This window comes from Orycteropus afer, unplaced genomic scaffold (assembly GCF_000298275.1).
Source record: "Orycteropus afer afer isolate SDZICR_OR568_19922 unplaced genomic scaffold, OryAfe1.0 scaffold00108, whole genome shotgun sequence".
NCBI classification, from domain to species: domain Eukaryota; kingdom Metazoa; phylum Chordata; class Mammalia; order Tubulidentata; family Orycteropodidae; genus Orycteropus; species Orycteropus afer.
Window position 1 is genome coordinate 6,878,039 of NW_006921695.1, and position 18,459 is coordinate 6,896,497.

Genomic DNA, 18,459 nt, shown 5'->3' on the forward strand with positions numbered 1-18,459 from the left:
TTTTTTTTTTTTTTTTTGAGTTTTGTTCCACATTGTTCTCCCTCTCTATCCAGGATCTCCTACAGAGATCCCCCTGTGAGTAGTTGACAGTGGTAGCCAGACATCATCTAGTTCTTCTGATCTCATAGTCACATAGGCTGAGGTCTCATAGTGTACCACTTTCTTGGACTAACTGTTTCCATGTGTCTTTGGTTTTCTTCATTCTTCTTTGCTCTGGATGAGGAGACACCTATCGTTGCATCTAGATGGCCGCTTGCAAGTTTTTAAGATCCCAGTTGCTACTCACCAAAGTAGGATGTGTAACAATGTTTTGTGTAGTATGTTATGCCAATTGAGCTTGATGTCCCTTGCAACTATGGTCTCAAGCCCACAGGTCCAATTACTCACTCCCTCTGGGTAGCTGGCTGTGGCCAAGAATTAACTACAACCTTGTCCCTTGTCAGCTTTACTATACACCTAGAAATTCTTACAGAACATATAAATACACTTGTAGAAACACTATCTGCCATGGTCTTGGGCACACTCCCCCATGCAAAGACATGCCTAATAGTTCAACCTATCCACCCATCTAAAATAGAACACATATATTTTTAAAAAGAAAGAGCAATTAAAGATTCTCTGTGTTATGAATTATGAAAAGGACTCTAGCTTCCTTTACTTTCCGCAGAACTCACTGAGATAAGCAAAAGCTGAAGAATACCCATGTCAGCATTCACAAGATGAAGTCCTAACCTCAGATCTACAAAGTATTTTTAAAGTCCTATTCTTAGCAAAGGAGCTCTGGTGGCATAGTGCCTAAGGCATTTGACTGCTAACCAGAAGACTGGCGGTGCAAACCCACCAGTCACTCCTCAGAAGGAAGACTGGGCAATCTACTTCAGTAGTGATACTGCCTCAGAAATCCAAGGAGGGGTCGCTATGAGTCAGATTGGACTGGACAGCAGTGAGTTTATTCTTAGCAAATCATGTATGAGACCACAGTGTAGCTAGATGCATGTATATATATGACCTCAGCTAAAATGTATGCTCCCAGAGGGGAAGAAATGAATTTTACTCATCTTTGTTTGCCCAAATGAAGATTACTTATTTACATGGCTACAAAACATTATCACACAACGAATTATATTTGTTTACAGTTAAAGATAACAGCTTCAACACATTAAGCTTCAGAAAGTTACTAAATTTCTCACAACCTTGTCCACAAGATCTAATAATACATCCTATTTAAAGAAATATGAAAAATCTTTCATTTTAACCTCACATATTCTTATACCCAGGAGCCACAATTAGGTGTACCATAGACATGTGTGAGACTCATGCTTTTTTCTTGTCCCTCAGTAACATATCCTCCACACCTCCATGGAAGAGCATAACATAACCTCATGCTTGAACGTAGTCTACAGGAAAGGCAGAGATACACATCCTACTGACCTCTAATACTCAAACGGAGCTCCTCAGTAAAGAATGTTTTAGGGTCCTTATTTGAGAACTCAAGAACTGACTCTCCGTAAGTTGGATTTTCTGGCATAAGCCTGAACAAGTGATAGAGCAATTTATTCAAACTCTTTGTTTTCCGAAGATACATCGAATAGAGAGCCCGAAGCTGTTGGAAAGCAAAGAATTTGTTAGGAAACCTAATTAAATCAAGATAAGCAGTAAATAAAAGTATGACAGATTATACAACAGCACTTAATAAACAAATGCAGTAATTTGAATTACATCAAAGTCCTGTAAAATATATCCCATATTCTTACTTTCCAAATGTGCCCTTGGATGGCAGTGCTCCCTGTCCTCATAAACTAGCAGATGTTTTCACTATCCCCTCATTATTAGACATATGCTTCAAATATCTTTCTAAATATATCTTCCTGTTGATAAGCTCACCTCAGCTGGGAGTCTCCACTCAAGCCAAGAAAATCTATTCACCATTCCCCACAGATGATTTGTTCACTCTCCTCCTAATCCACCACACATTCCTTTCATGCTATCTTCCTTAAGCCTTCAAATTCCTGCCTAAAAGTAATCCCACTTTCATGGCTGACCTCATCCTATATCAAACAATCCAGCATCCCTTTAGGACAGAGAGCACACAAACCAGTAGTCCAAAATGTCGGGGATTTCTCACAAAGTAAAACCAAACCTGTTGTCATCAATTCTGGCTCATATCCACCCTACAGGACAGAGCAGAACTGCCTCATAGGAGTTCCATGATGGTAAATCTTTACAGAAGTAGACTGACACATCTTTCTCTTGGTGGGTTCGAACCACTGACATTTCAGTTAGCTGCCAGAAGCTTTAACCACTGCACCACCAAGGCTCCTTGGGACTTCTCACAGTATCTTAAAAATCTAGATATTTCACATAAAAAATAATTGATTTCTGGTTTCTCTTTTAAAAACAGGAAAATGTGTCGGACTGGGTGTACCATAGACATGTGTGAGACTCATGCTTTAGAACTCCTTGTCTCTCAGTAACATACAGTTTGCATTTGTTCACATTTACTTTGTAGCTATCCAGTCTTTGAGCCTATTCTAAAATGAGTCCTTCTGCTGTACAGCAAATTCCCTGAGGATAAGGCCCTTCTGTATCTCCTTGAAGTGCAAGGAATTTCTTAATATGGCACTTCTCGCCATGGTCTCTGTGACTCCCACCAGATGACCGGGTGGGACTATGCAAATAAAAGGTGCCTATTAACCACCAAGAGGACTGGATAGCTTTTAATAATGTAAATAAGGGGCATGGCACCCTTGTGGGGGTGGGATCATGCAAATAAGATGTATGGAACCCTAACTAGGGGATTGGTCAGTTTTGTCAACTTGCTAGGCTTAAAATAAGCCATCAGAGAAGTGGAAAGGGAGATCTCACTACCATCAATAAAGGAAAGCCACGAGTATAGTATGTCCTTTGGACACAAGATCCCTGCACTGGACCTTCTTGATCCAGGAGACAGAGAGCTATGACACCAGGAGACAGCAAGCTGCAGCAGCAGAGGCAGCAGAACCAAGAGACTGGTGTGAGACAGTGTGGTGGGCTTCACAGGCTGCAGAGTGAGCAAGCTAGCACCTTCAGGCAGGCAGCTTACTGGCAGAGTGGGTACCTCTGAGCACTTAGGACTGGCAGAACTGAAAGAACTTCGTAACAGAGAGGCTGAAGGCCAGAAAGGCATGCCTGTGGGAGCTGCTGAAAAGAGGCTGTCCTGACTGTAAAAGTGTATCCTGAGTTGCTTCTGATCCTGAATTTGTAACATGTTACTCTCCTAAGAAACTCCATAACTGTGAATTACTGTGTTTGAGTTCTGTGTAACCACTGCAATGGATTATTGAACACAGCAGAGAAGTACAGAATGCCATGGAAGGGACAGTTAGTTGGGTGTAAAAATTGGTAAAAAGGTTGAAGGGTGGTGGCATGCCTAATCTCTGCCTTGCAGAAATCAGCTGGATTGTTGTTGTTGATATTGATCCTTCTCCCTGCTTGTGAAGTTAGAAGAGGTCAGAGGCCTCCCCCATGCTGTTTTCACACTCCATGCAGTACAAAGCCACCATTTTCTGAACAGTTCAAATATAAGGATAAAGACCAGATTTACAACTAATTTTAAATATGTGTTAATCAAAGTACAGTTACAATGGAGAAATCTGGGGAACACTACTATTACCAAGTAATGATACTTAACATCACCAATAAAGGGAAACACTGACATCACCATGTATATGGTTAAATCTTCTTACCAAAACGTTATTGAAAATCTAATAATGAACAAATTAATAAATCCAAAGTTTATGACAGGCTATAAAACAACAGGCCAGGTCAGTGACAAGAAAGAGAGAAAAAAGGGTAAAGGAACGGAACTATAGGTTAAAGAAACAAAAAGATACGATTAAAACAATGCAAACACAATCCATCATGGAATCCTGAATAGGAGAGGGGAAGAAAACTATAAAGGGTTAAATTACCGGGACTACTGGGGAACTGTAAATACAAAAACTAAACCCATTACTAATGAGTCAATTCCAACTCATATTGATCCCACAGGGTTTCTAAGGCTGTAATTCTTTATGGAAGTAAACTGCTTCATCTGTATTCTGTGGAACAGCTGGTAGGTTCAAACCACCAACCTTCTAGTTAGCAGCCGAATGCCATAGCGCCGCACCACCAGAGCTCCTTTTAAATACAAAAGAAGTAATATTACTTTATCAAAATTAAATTTAAATGTAATAGTTGTATTACACTTCTGTAGAAACATGTCCTTGTTCTTCTTAGGAAATATATACATAAATATTGTTGGTAAAACATAAGGGTGTCAGTCTACTTACTTTCAAGTAGTTCAGCAGAAAAAAAAAAAAACCGATGTGCAATGTATTGCCTAAGGCATTTGACTACTAGCCAGAAGGCTGGCAGTTCAAACCCACCAGCCACTCCTCAGAAGGAAGGCTGGGCAATCTACTTCCATAATGAAACTGCCTCAGAAACCCAAGGAGGAGTCTCTATGAGTCAGATCTGACTCGACGGCCATGAGTTTGGTTTCAGAGTAACGTGTTAACAATTAGTGAATCTAGCAGAAAGGTATATAGATTGTACCTTTCTTCTAATTTCTCTATAAATTTGAATTTTTCAAAACAGAAAGTTGAAGGGAAAGTGAAAGTTAAAAATAATCAGCTCATATCAATGGACTTTAAAACACACAGACATGACCCACCAATTCCACTCCTGAGAAAACCAAACTCACTGCCATAGAGTCGTTTCCAACTCATAGTGACCCCCATTGGGTTTCCGAGGCTGTAAATCTGCCCAGTCTTCCTTCCGTGAAGCGGCTGGTGGATTTGAACCGCTGACCTACTGGTTAGCAGTCAAGTGCTTTATCCATTATACCACCAGAGCTCCTTTCCAGGGATCTATATACCTAAGAGAAATGAAAATTTATGTCCAACAAAAACTTGCACATGAATGTTCATAGCCATTTTATTCATAATAGCAAAATAAATGGAAACAACTTAAATGTCCATCAACTGATGAACAGATCAACAAAATGTGGTATATCTGTTTGATGGAATTCAGCCATAAAAAAGGAATGGGGTATTGATACATGCTATTATATCAATGAACCTCAAAAACAACACTAAACTGAGTGAAAGCACCCAGGCACAAAAGGCCACATGTGGAGACTTCTGGTAAGATGGAGGAATAGGCAGATAAGCGACAAAGACCCTCTTCAACAAAGAAAAGAAAAACCAATTGACAGAGATACAGAAGATAATCCTGGAGCCCTGAGCTTTGACAGGAACTATACAGAAGAGGATTAGGCACCAACTAGTGGAAAAACCTGAATGAAAACAGTGAGTCCCAGCTATGGAAGTATCCAAAATAAATAAGCCTACTAGATTGTAAACAGGGAACCAGAGACATCAATTGACAAAGGAGGACAACTACAGACCAAAAAGAGGGAAAAAACCGTGTCATTACAGAACTTCTAGATGGTAGAAAAGTCAACGCAACTACAAGATAGATAGAACAGACTATTCCAAACTTGGGAAGAAAACTATGAATCACAGGGTAACCTCAAAGAAAAATGATAAATCTTCACATCAAAATAAAAAAGAGGACCAGCACAAATATTCAGCAAATACTAAAACAATAGCAATGAAGGAAGGAATAACACAGTTCATAAACAAAATGAGCTCAGCATAGTAAATTATATGGAACAAAGAAATCGACACCATGAGAAAGCACATAAGAAAAATGACAGCAACAAATTCATATTTGCTGATAATTACATATCTGGCAAGGGACTTATCTCTAAGATTTATAGAAAACTCCAATGCCTCAACACCAAAGGAATTAACAATCCAATTGAAAAATAAGCAGAAGACATGAATAGACACTTCACCAAGGAGGATATTCAGGTGGCCAGCTAATACATGAAGAGATGCTCACCATCATTGGCCATCAGAAAGATGTAAATCAAAACAATGAGATACATCTCACCCCAGGACTGACGGCAAGGTTCAACAAGACAGAAAATAACAAATGCTGGTGGAGATGTAGAGAGATTAGGACTCTCATACACTGCTGGTAGACTGTGAAGTGATACAACCACTGTGGAAAGCACCATGGCAATTCCTTAGAAAGCTGGAATTAGAGATGCCATTTACCCAGCAATCCCATTACTAGGTATATATCCTAGAGAGGTGACAGCCAGGTAGGAACAGATATATGCTCACCCATGTTCAAAGCAGCACTATTTACAATAGCAAAAAGAGAGAAACAACGTACAAGCCCATCAGCAGAAAAGTAGATGACCAAACTATGGTACATATACATATTGGAATGCTATGCAGCACTGAAGAATAATGTAGAGTCTGCAAAACACCACATAATATGGATGAACTTGGAGAACATTATGCTGAGTGAAATAAGTCAATTATGGAAGGACAAATATAGTATTAGTTCATTATTGTAAAAAGTCAAGGAAAGGTTTATATATGGAGGGAAACCTTCTTTCTTGGTTGCCAGGGGTGGGAGGGGGAGGGAAGGAACACTGCAAAAAAAAAAAAAAAATGCATTGACCCATGTCATTTTGTTCTTGTTGTTATTTGCCGTTGAGTTGGCCCCGACTCATAGTGACCCCTCCTTAGATTTCCCAGGCAGTATCACTACTGAAGTAGGATTGCCCAACCTTCCTTCCAAGAAGTGGCTGGTGGGTTTGAACCGCCAGCCTTCTGGTTAGCAGTCAAGTGCCTTAGGCACTATGTTACCAAAGCTCCTCCATGTCACTTTAGTTTTGTATATATCACTGTACATAAATTATATTTCAATAAAACGTATTAAAAAAAAAAAAAAAGACCACATGTGTGAAATGTCCACAACAGACTAATCTATAGAGGTAGAGCATAGATTAATGGTTGCCAGAGGCTGGAATTTGGGGGGAAAATGGGAAATGATTGCTAATGAGTATGTGGTTTCTTTTTCAGAAGCTGAAAATGTTCTAAAATTAGATAGCTTACAGAAATCTTTGAACATACTAAAAACATCAAACTGTACACCTTAAATGAGCGAACTTTATGATGTGAAATATATCTCAAGAAAGTTGCAAAACACACACACACACACACACACACATCTTTGTTCAACAGATTCACTAGGAGTATTTATGAGAAGCAAAAAAAAAAATTATGATTTAGGACTGATTAAAGTTTTAAAAGTTCTTTGCAGTTTGTTTCAGGATTGGGCTGATTAGTGCTATCTACCAGGTTATTCTAGTTTATCCATCCACAGCTCAGTTCAAGCTCTAGGCTGAATAAACACCACTGCCAATTTCTTTACAATCCTGCCCTGCACTCCCACCCCGGTTTAATAAAAAAGATGCATGGCTATTACTCTAATTTCTGAACATAAAATGAACAAAATTATTCCTCAATCTGCTGCAATTGTTTAAAAGATCAGAAATATTTTAAGAAACAAATGTAAAAGCCCAACAAGGAGCTCCTGAAATTCACAATGAGGAAAAAAAAAAAAAAAAACCCAGCTAGTTGAAGTTAACAACATAAATGACAGGACTAAACAGAAGTAAGGAGCTCTGGTAGCATAGTGGCTAAAGCACTTGACTGCTAACCAGAAGGCTGGCGGTTCAAACCCACCAGCCACTCCTCGGAAGGAAGGTTGGGCAATCCTACTTCCGTAGTGATACTGCCTCGGAAACCCAAGGAGGGGTCTATGAGTTGGGGCCGACTCCACGGCATATAACAACAACAGCAAACAGAAGTAAAACCAATCTATTTAACAACTAGATCAATGTTACCTCAAACATGTGATACTTCCCTTAGATATACAAATGCAAAGAGGCATATATATTCATTTTAACAAGACTGGATTAAGAACAACATAAATTAAAACTTAAGAATTCTAAAAAAAAATCACATCAGACAACAAATGCCATGAATATTTAATCACACTTTAAATATGATAAATTAAGTCTTCCTGTATTGACCTGTACAAGAAACCACATGTTATTAGAATGACTGAATCAAGGTTTGACTGAGATTCTTTAAGTGGGGGATCTGCCTTAAAAAATAATAATAATAACTCAAGTAAATCTTTCCAGTTCCCTTTCTAGACAATAAGGTCTTTCCTCCCAAATATGAAACAACAGAGACACCTAGAGGATACTAAAATAATTTGTAATAGGGTATTTTCACAAAACATTTAGAGATAATAGTCTGAATTACATAGACAACTGTCAAAATGCCATGGAGGACACATCTGATCTCCTCTAACTCCACAAGCGGGGAGAGGATCATTATCTGCACCAACAACCAATGGTCTGACATACCTCCACCCTCCAACCTTTTTACCAGTTCTGACATCAACCATCCCCTCCTACAACATTCTTTACTTCTCTCCTGGGTTCGATAATGTATTGCAATGATCACAAAAACTCACACACAATACTCACAATTATGGCCCTTATTAGAGAAGTTGTTATCAGGTACCGTTAAGTTGGTTCTGACTCATAGTGACCCTATGTACAACAGAACAAAACAACGCCCAGTCCTGCACCATTCTCACAATTGTTGCTATGTGTGAGCCCATCATTGCAGCCACTGTGTCAATCCATTTTGTTGAGGGTCTTCTTTATCGATGACCCTCTGCTTTATTAAGCATGATATCCTTTTCCAGGGATTGGTCCCTTCTGACAGCATAACCAAAGTACAAGAGACAAAGTCTAACTATTCTCATTTCTAAGGAGCATTCTGGCTGTACTTCCTCCGACACAGATTTGTTCATTCTTCTAGCAGTCCATGGCACATTCAATATTCTTTGCCAACACCACAATTCAACTGCATCAATTCTTCTGCAGTCTTCCTCATTCATAGTCCAACTGTGACACGCATATGAGGCTACTACAGATACCATGGCTTGGGACAGATGCACGTTAGTTTTCAAAGTGTATCTTTGCTCTTAAACACTTTAGAAAGGTCTTTTGCAACAGATTTACCCAACATAATATGTCATTTGATTTCTTGACTGCTACTTCCATGGGCGTTGATTGTAAAGTAAAATGAAATCCTTGACTATTTCAATCTTTTCTCCATTTATCTTGATGTTGCTTACTGGTCCAGTTGTAAGGATTTTTTTTTTTTTTATTTTGAGGTGTAATCCATGCTGAAGGCTTGGTCTTTGATCTCCATCAGTAAGTGCTTCAAGTCTTCATTTTCAGCAAGCAAGGTTGTATCATCTGCATATTGCAGATTGTTAAAGAGTCTTCCTCCAATCCTGATGCCGCATTCTTCATGCTATAGTCCAGCTTCTTGGATTATTTTCTCAGCACACAGAATGAATAAGTATGGTGAAAAGATACAACCCTGATACACACCTTTCCTGATTTTAAACTATGATGTATCCCATTAGGGAAGTAACAGGCTATAACCAACTCAGGACACAGTTCTTCAATCAGGACAGCCTCTTCTCAACAATGCCCACAAGCCAGTCTCTCTCTGGCCCACGGCCTCTTGGTCCTGCAGCCCCGTGGTCTCTGCCCTGCTCGGCCAAGTGTTACAAAGCTCTTTTAGTTCTGATGATGATAAATGCTCAGAGGCACTCCACCCTGCCGTAAGCCTCCTGCCCAAAGGCATTCAGCTCTCCCCGCTCCACAGGCCATAAAGTCCACTGCTCTGTCTCCTGCCAGGTGTCCTGCTATTTCCCTGCCACTACTTTTCACCGTCTCTGCAAAATGTTATAGCTCTCTGTGTCTCCTAGGCTGAGGTCCAGTACAGGAATCTAAGTCCAAAGGATATGCTCTACTCCTAGCTATTCTTTCTTGATAGTAATGAGATCCCCCTTTCCGCCTCCGAGATGGCTAAGCCTAGCAAGATGCTAAAAATGACCAGTCCCCACGTTAGGGTTCCATACAACTTATTTGCATGGTCTCATCCTCACAAGGCTGGCATGCACCTTATTTACATTATTAACAAGCTACCCAATCCCCTTGGTGGGCCACAAGCACCTCACATTTGCATAGTCACACACAGTCATCTCATAGGAGTCCCAAAGACCCAAACACCATGGCTAAAAGAGCCATACCAAGCAATTCAATGCACTGCAATAGTGCTTCAAATATCTTTCTCTAAGCACTTATTTTCAAATAAGGTAAACTTACAATGATGTATCAACTAAAATCTCCATAAGAGAGTTACAAATTGAACAAAGCAAAACAATAGCAAGAACCAATTCTTTTGAAATTGTGACTACAGTAGTGCCAAACTAAGTTATATAAATCTTGTTTCTTGCAGTAAAAGGACTTAGTGACTGTGTTAAATTTTTAAAAATTGTAATTTTCCAGAGAATAATTATTTTTACAAAAATTGTGTGTGTAAAAAAAAAAAAATTGGGTGTGTGTGTTAAGTAAAACAGTGTATGGATAGAGTGTGTGTTAGGGAAGTGGGGACACATATAAGTTTAGCAGAACATCTGAAGTTAGCCAGATATTAAATTAAAATGGATAGCATTTCCTCCCCCCCCAAACACACACCAAAAGAAAGAGAAGGAAAGAGTTTAGGAAAGGAATAGAGAAAAATACAGGACAAAACTTGTCATATATTCACTTACCTGAGATGAAGCAGCTTTGAAGAAAGTAAGTATTAATTTCCATGTGAGGAGGTATCCCAGAACATAACAGAAATCCTCACTTAGTGGCTTAATAGTTACTATCTGTCCAACAGAAATACACCCCAAAACATTTTCTAGTAAGTCCTCTTGAGTATTAAGAAGAGACATGAGCACTGCCGGTGGTGACCTAAAAATAAAAAAAATAAAAAAAAAAAATCAATGATAAATCAAAACACCATAATTTTCTTCATAACTCATCCCGTAACAAATTAAGTATTTATAAACTTTAAGCATTTTAGAAAAACCTTTCTCTATTTTACAAGTTTCCCTTTATAGATCCAATTTTAACTCCTAATTTTACATAATGACAACTGTACAACTGGAAGAGAAGCTATGAAAACAAAGACTTTAAAAGTTAGCATCTAAAGAAAAGCCATCTTTAGAAAACATCTGCTTCAACATTGCGTTTTAGAGATGAGAAAAATTATATACCTAGAGAGTCAAAACGATTAGTCCCAAGTCCCTTAGCTAGTCAGAAAAAATACTGTTATTGTTAGTTGCCATCTAGCTGATTCCAACTCAAGGTGACTCCATGTGTGCAAAGTAGAACTGCTTCATAGTGTTTTCAAGCTGTGCCCTTTCAGAAGCAAATCACCAAACCTGTCTCCCACCGCACCCCTGGGTGAGTTCAAGCTGCCAATCTCAGCTAGTAAAGAGCTCAACCTTTTACACCACCTATGGGCTCCAGAGAGGAACTATTTATTGTTATTTTTGTTGTGTGACATCAAGTCAATTCTGACTCATAGTGAACGTAAAGAGCAGAGTAGAATGGCCCCACAGGGTTGCTAGGCTGTAATCTTTATGGCCAAGGAGCTCTGATGCCACAATGGTTAAGCACTCAGCTGCTAGCCAAAAGGTTGGCAGTTTGAACCCATCAGCTTCTCCACAGGAGAAAAGACCTGACAATCTGGTCCTATAAAGAATACAGCCTCATAGTGACCCTGTATTTCAGAGTAGAACTGCCTCATAGGGTTTCCAAAGCTGTAATCTTTATGGAAGCAGACTGACTGCCACATCATTCTCCCACAGAGTAGGTGGTGGGTTCGAACTGCCAACCTTTCAGTTAGCAGCTGCACACTTAACCACTACACCAATAGGGCTCTTTTGAGGAACTATTAGGGCTACTAAAGACGACCAAATCCTTTAAAAAAAAAAAAAAAAGACTACCAGATCCTTTTCATTCTATAAAAGAAGAGAGGATTAAGACTTCAAAGTTTGCCACTTCATTCTAGTTTTCTCAGCTTACTTAGCAATATGAAGTAACTAGATGTCACAATCCTCACCATTACTCAGAATGACTATATATAGGAAATAATTATGTGCTTTTTATCACAAGGCTATCTCATCTTAGGTAAGTAAACTTAAGATTTACAAAATCATTATTTTATAGCAATGAAAATTAATTTTCTTCCTTATTGAACTACTACACTCACTAACACTTTCAGGTAAATTTCTGAAATTTTCAAAAAGTGACTACTTTCAATGCATACTTTCACTCTGATTCAGGTGGAACAACTGTTTTAAAATAATTTCATTTTTGGAAAATTTGTTACCCTCTAACCAAAAGTCTTTAATGATACATTACCATCCAAAAATGAAAAGAAATTCCCAGTGACCATATTCAAACATTTCCTCAACTAATTCCAACCAGTGTCTACAGCTTTTGTTTTCATCAGGTCCTTCATCTACTCTACGTGGATGCTGACTAAAACCACTTCCAGGAAGAGCATGTAGCCACACTGTATTCTTCCACTCTGATTTTATCTGTAATTGTTCTATATCGTGTGTCCTTAAAACTGACGATGACCAATAACGAAAATTAAGATGGACAGTTACCATATTTTTCACAAATAATGTGCCCATACACACATATTATGAAATGATGACATTAAGTAAAACAGTTCTTGTGGAACACCCCCATGTATATGTCATGCATGTCTCATGACACTTCCAGAAGTGAATTTTGGCCTCATCATTCAGTCATTCTCTCTTATTAATTAACAGGTAAATCATATTGCTCTGTTCATTTTCTTTCTTTCTGCTCATTTTCTTTTATCTCCTGCTTATGTGTATAAAAATCATCCAAAAATGTTATTTTTGATCATAATTATGTAATAAAGGTATAAGAAATCATGAATTGAGTTTAGTAGTTCCTTGGTAATCAGGACATAAACAATTGAAATTGCATTTATTTCTATTAATTTAAGCTGATAATATCTACTTTAAGTGAAGTTTCCATGTGATCAGAAATAGTTAATTGAAGTCAACAACATTGAAAAAAAAAAGAAAACCTGGCATAGCACATTTACAAAAACAGGGCATGGGGGGAAACAGGAAGCTGCGCCATCAGCACAAACATGTAATGCACACATTATTTGTGTTAAAATACAGTGGTCTGGACCCAGATTATAAAGAACTTTAAACTTTAGATCCTATTCTTAAGTAGAAACTATTACCCTTACCATTCCCATTGCTACCTCCTGGATCATACCTTTATCACTTCCGGTGTGATCCACTGACATAGTCTCCTCACTGGTCTTCTTCTCGTCTCCAGTTTTTTCCCATTCCTTGTTCTCTTTAAAGACCTTACCAGCAGATTAAGTTTTGTAATAACTGAGATCCTGTCACTCTTGCTCAAAAAAAAAAAAAAAAAAAAAACCCAACTCCTTTATCCTGCCATTCAAAGTTCCCCATTCCCATACTGTCCTTTTATTACCCTAACATTAACCATCATCTGTCCCTCCTTTATCAACTACCATAATTATCATAAAAGCCATAGGCAGTTTATCAGACAATGTCTTTGATATCTCTTCTATTGACCTTGTATTGTTATTTATCTTCATAATGTGTATGCCTTCTTTCTCCTCTTTTTGTGATGCAGCAGAAAGTATGTGGGCTCTAGAATTAATCAGAAGGCTGAGTCCACAATCTAATTCTATTTATAAAGTGAATTTGGGTAAATTATTTCCAATCTTCTAAATCTGTTTTCCCACCTATAAAATGAAGGAAATACCAGCACTCCATGCTTGTAGTTAAGATCAGCACCCAACACAAAATAATAAACATTTAATAAATGCTTATTTATATTCTATTCTAACATCAAACCAGTATTTAATTCAATTAAATTCAATTCCACTACTTTTAATGAGTGCTGGTTTACCCCTCAAAGGTATTGCTCAATCTCTCCTGCCCCTAACTACTATGTAAATTAAAATAGAACTATATCCTCCTTGCAAGCTCTGGTGGAGTAGTGCCAAAAGCAAGTGACTACTAATCAGAAGGCTGGCAGTTCAAATGCACCAGCCACTCCTTGGAAGGAAGATTGGGCAATCTACTTCTGTAGTGATACTGCCTCAGAAACTCAAGGAGGGGTCCATGGCACCAAGTTTGGTTTTGGTATTTTATATCCTCCCTGCCTCTAGGGTAAACATTCTTTGGCTGACAATCTTAAATTACTTTAATTATCAAATTCAATCATCTTTTCACAGGCTTCATTCTCTACATACTTTAACACCTAATTTGGCTGGTGAGCCAACCACTGCCTTCAAATTCTCTTCTCTATGACACTCAATTCTCTCCTTCCACCGCTGTGATCTTTCTCATTCTTAGTGGCTTCCCTTATGACTCCCACCCAAAACGTTAAGAATTCTCCAAGCTTCTGACCACAGGTCTTTTACCTTTGACAACTCCATTCATGTACCAACCCTTCTCTATTTTACACCAAATGGTCACTGTGTCTGAAAATACCAGTTTTGCAATCTTTCCACTCTCCACACTGCACTCCACACACTAATAAATAAAATGAGGTCTCTATCTCTGCCTGCTTCTTTCTACAACTCATGTTATTTTTGCCAAAATAAGCTGATGGAGCCCTATCTCCTACAAAATAATGCCCCAACGCTGAAAACCTGTCATTGCCTAAGGCACTTGACAGCTAACCAGAAGGCTGGTGGTTCAAATCCACCAGCCACTCCTTGGAAGGAAGGTTGGGAAATCTACTTCCGTAGTGATACCGCCTCAGAAACCCAAGGAGCGGTCGCTATGAGTCGGGTCTGACTCGACAGCAAATAACAACAACAATCATCCAGCCCTTAACTACCCTTCCAGCTTCAACGTCCACTATACCCTGACTACTCCACACAAAATCATTCATTCTTTCATTCAACAAATGAGTACAACTTTTCAGTTTCCTACATGCCCAGCACTATTCAGGGCATTGTGGAAATAGGTGGGACAAAAGATAAAAATTCCCACATTCAGAGCTTACATTCCAGGGGAAGAAGACATCGACGAAAAACAAATATGTTAAATGGCAAGTACTCAACATTGTCAAGAACACTCCCTCAAACTTCATGCCTCGATGCCTTTGCACATACCATTTCCATAACTCATAATGTATTCCTTGTCTTAATGAAATGCTTATCTAACCTCAAAGGTCTCTTCTTTAAGAGAAGGTGTTTCTTTTCTGGTGTAAATTTAATTGTGCCACCATAACTAGTCATCTAACCTTTTACTTATGTCACATGCTATATCTTCTTTTAAAGAGTAATAATGTCTATATTAGATTATTATATTTGATTATAAGCCCCTTAAGAAAAAAAGACTTGTTTGCTATTACCTGTATTGCCTGCTCAGCATTAATTAATACCTTCCACAAAGTGAGTATTCAATACGTATTTAGGTGATCCAATCTTTCTAAGGCTACCATGTGACCACAGAAAGTTTTACTGAACAATTGTTGTTGTTGTTGTTGTTATTTGCCATCGAGTCGACCCCGAGTCATAGTGACCCCTCCTTGGGTTTCTGAGGCAGTATCACTACAGAAGTAGGATTGCCCAACCTTCCTTCCGAGGAGTGGCTGGTGGGTTTGAACCGCCAGCCTTCTGGTTAGCAGTCAAGTGCCTTAGGCACTATGCTACCAGAGCTCCTTACTGAACAACAGCAAACTAAAAATATAATGTAGAAACAGTTAAGAAAAGGGATAAACAATCTTTTTGGATGAATTCTGTATTTCATTTGTATCTTACAGATAACTTTAAAAGGATCTGTTGAATGAATACACTCTATATTTACAGTATAGGTCTTCTAAGGTCACCGTAAGTGAGGTGAATTATAAAACTTTAATAAAACAAATTATTAAAAAGGCTTACAGGGCTGGCTCTTCCTCCTCATCTCCATATGACTTTAGATTATCCTGATCATACTGTGGTAATTCAGGCATCAATCTGGAAATTAGAACATTATAGTAAATTTTTAAAAAATATTAAATTATCCATTATCAAGAACAAAAAGGTCAATACTTATTTTGTAATGGGTACATTTTTAATGAGGTTTTTTCCAAAATAATCACCTGGACAGGACTATCTGGATGAAAATTTTGTAAAGGACACACTGACCTAAGAGATCAAATATCTTGACATCCCTGTTATTGAACTGGATGGCCAAGTTTCCTTTTTCCTTTCTTCCTCTGACTTTTATTAATGACTAAAAGTTAGGATTAAGTAGATACTCTATTTTTCTGACCGACATAGCATTAATTATTTGAACAACTCTTACTTGTAGAGCATATGATAAACAGCAATTTGCACAGGTCTAGCTCTGAAGAGGAGTAATGGGGCCAAGGTGTTTAGCAAAGTCTGGAGATGTTCTGGTAAGTTTGTTTTTTGGCCAGTAACAAATCTTGCAGGGAGTTTGTGACTCAAGAGTTGATCCTTTGATATATGTGTTAATGTTTCACACATAGGCTTCAGCACTGCATTCTGAAAGGATGTTTCAGATGGATCTTTGCTTTCTACTAATAATAAAAAGAAACATATCCCAAAACAAAGTGAGTAATATAGCTTGATGCAAAGTCAATCAAATGTCATTAAAATAAAATAAAACCTTGATATACTATATATATACTGATATATTACAGCAGTCCTAATTAGACATGAAGTGAATCTTTATTTCAATTAATCTTAACTGCTTAGTGACTATTATTTCGTCCTTAGAAAAGAAAGCAAACGTTCAAAAGAGAGGTTCAAGTTATGAATAATCTATTCAGGTTATCTGAATCACTATTATTTTAATTTGCAGTAATCTTTGGGTATCTTGCATTTTTCAATTCTTATCTGCAAAGCAAAAGCATCTATGATGTTCTGGAAAGTCAAGCTTTCTTCTTTCTGGGTCTTTTCTTTTACTATTCAGTTCTGTTTGACTCAAATGTCCAAAGTTTTAGTTTGGAATTTTTCGAGAGGTCTTTTCTATGAATCTATTACTCCTTTTTTTCACTTGCCTGTAACAGTCATCAAAAGAGGTAAAAGCAAACTATGGATGCCTTGGGAAAAAAATTCTTTCCATTCACTGATTAGATTTACAGGAAGATTGCCAACAGTATCCAGAGTTGTGGAATCAAAAAACACACTGAGATCACAGGCCAAGCCACAGCTGACACAGGCAAAGAGTTGTACAAGAGGATCAAAATACAGCGCATGATTCTCGCTCGCTGTCTGAAGAAACAATGAAAATCAAATAGTTACTCTTCTACCAGAACACCACAAGCCCAGGTAATAAAGAGAAGTTCCTTTTTCTCTAAGTTTTAAAATAAAAAGCAGTTACAGTACATGATCTCAGGAAAATTTTATATGTGTTATATAATTTTTTTTCAAAGTTAACTACTGAAGATTAGAATTGTTTCAAAGTTAAAAATCATTAGTGAACAATTTATTAGAATCATTAATGAACAAGTTATTCTGAAATGCCCTTTTTACGTCTAAAATTATGAAAGCAAAAATTATCAGCTACTGTTTACAAGTCAGATACTTAAATACATATTTTTATTCCTCTCAGTAATCCTCTATGTTGGATATTACAATGTTCATATTAAAATAACAAAACTGAGGCTCAAATCAGTTAAGTTTAAAACTCTTAAGTGTCATAGTTCATAGTATGCAAAGCAGAGAACCAGACCAATTCAAACCCTGGCTGATATGCTGCTTCAGAGCCCATGGGTATTACATATCTGGTTGCTTTGGGTCACAAAAACAAAATGAATTCCTCTGAATTTGCTTTTATTAACATATTACTCTGGCCATAGTATATTTTAGGAAAAACCTTAATTAGAACCAAAAGATATATTTTGAAAACTTGTCACGAGGCAAAAATATAAAACCTAAAAGTCTGTGCTACAAATATTATGTTCAAAAAAGCTAACAAAGAAAACATTTTAATAGCAGTCAGGAGATTTGGTCACTGAATTATGTTAACACAATTATTAAACCTATCATTATTACAGCTGTCAAATATCAGCTAGGGAGGAGAACTTTTATAAAGTATTGTAAATGCTTCCAAAGGATCTAGTTACAATCATCACTTAAAGATTAAGATTACAAAAATAGTTCCAGTGCCCAGATATGCAACAAGATCCCATGAAAGTAATGATGCATAAGGTTATTTTACCTCCAACCAAGCCAACATGGAACACATGATGAAGTCCCACTCACTCTCTGCCAAAGGAGATGAGCAATATTTCAGGAACAGAGAAAGAAACCGGATTATTTCTATATTTATTCCTAGTGTCTCTGGATTTGCTTCTGATAGATTACTGTGATAAAAACAAGATAAAAAAAAAAAAAAGCATTAAAGAGTTATACTGACATTCAATTAGAAAATAATCTATTTTAAATCTTAGACACTTAAAAATTACTGACTTAAATGTCTACCATGCTATTTACTCTATAAATAAACTGTGCATGTAAGATACAGAATTTGGATCCACATTGTATAGAAGGGAGAGTAAAAAGAGAAAAAGGTATTATA

General features: G+C 37.6%; 1 protein-coding gene across 1 annotated transcript in view; it reads right to left on the reverse strand.

The window, feature by feature from the left end:
* Positions 1 to 18,459, reverse strand: part of LTN1 (listerin E3 ubiquitin protein ligase 1) — a 135,362-nt gene that overhangs the window by 5,397 nt on the left and 111,506 nt on the right. Inside the window, exons 21-26 of the mRNA XM_042781334.1 lie at positions 18,100 to 18,244; positions 16,937 to 17,150; positions 16,216 to 16,450; positions 15,810 to 15,884; positions 10,600 to 10,786; positions 1,432 to 1,603 (exon numbers count right to left, since the gene is read on the reverse strand). Of these exons, the coding sequence (XP_042637268.1) occupies positions 1,432 to 1,603; positions 10,600 to 10,786; positions 15,810 to 15,884; positions 16,216 to 16,450; positions 16,937 to 17,150; positions 18,100 to 18,244 (1,028 nt within the window). The remainder of the gene's footprint in view (positions 1 to 1,431; positions 1,604 to 10,599; positions 10,787 to 15,809; positions 15,885 to 16,215; positions 16,451 to 16,936; positions 17,151 to 18,099; positions 18,245 to 18,459) is intronic.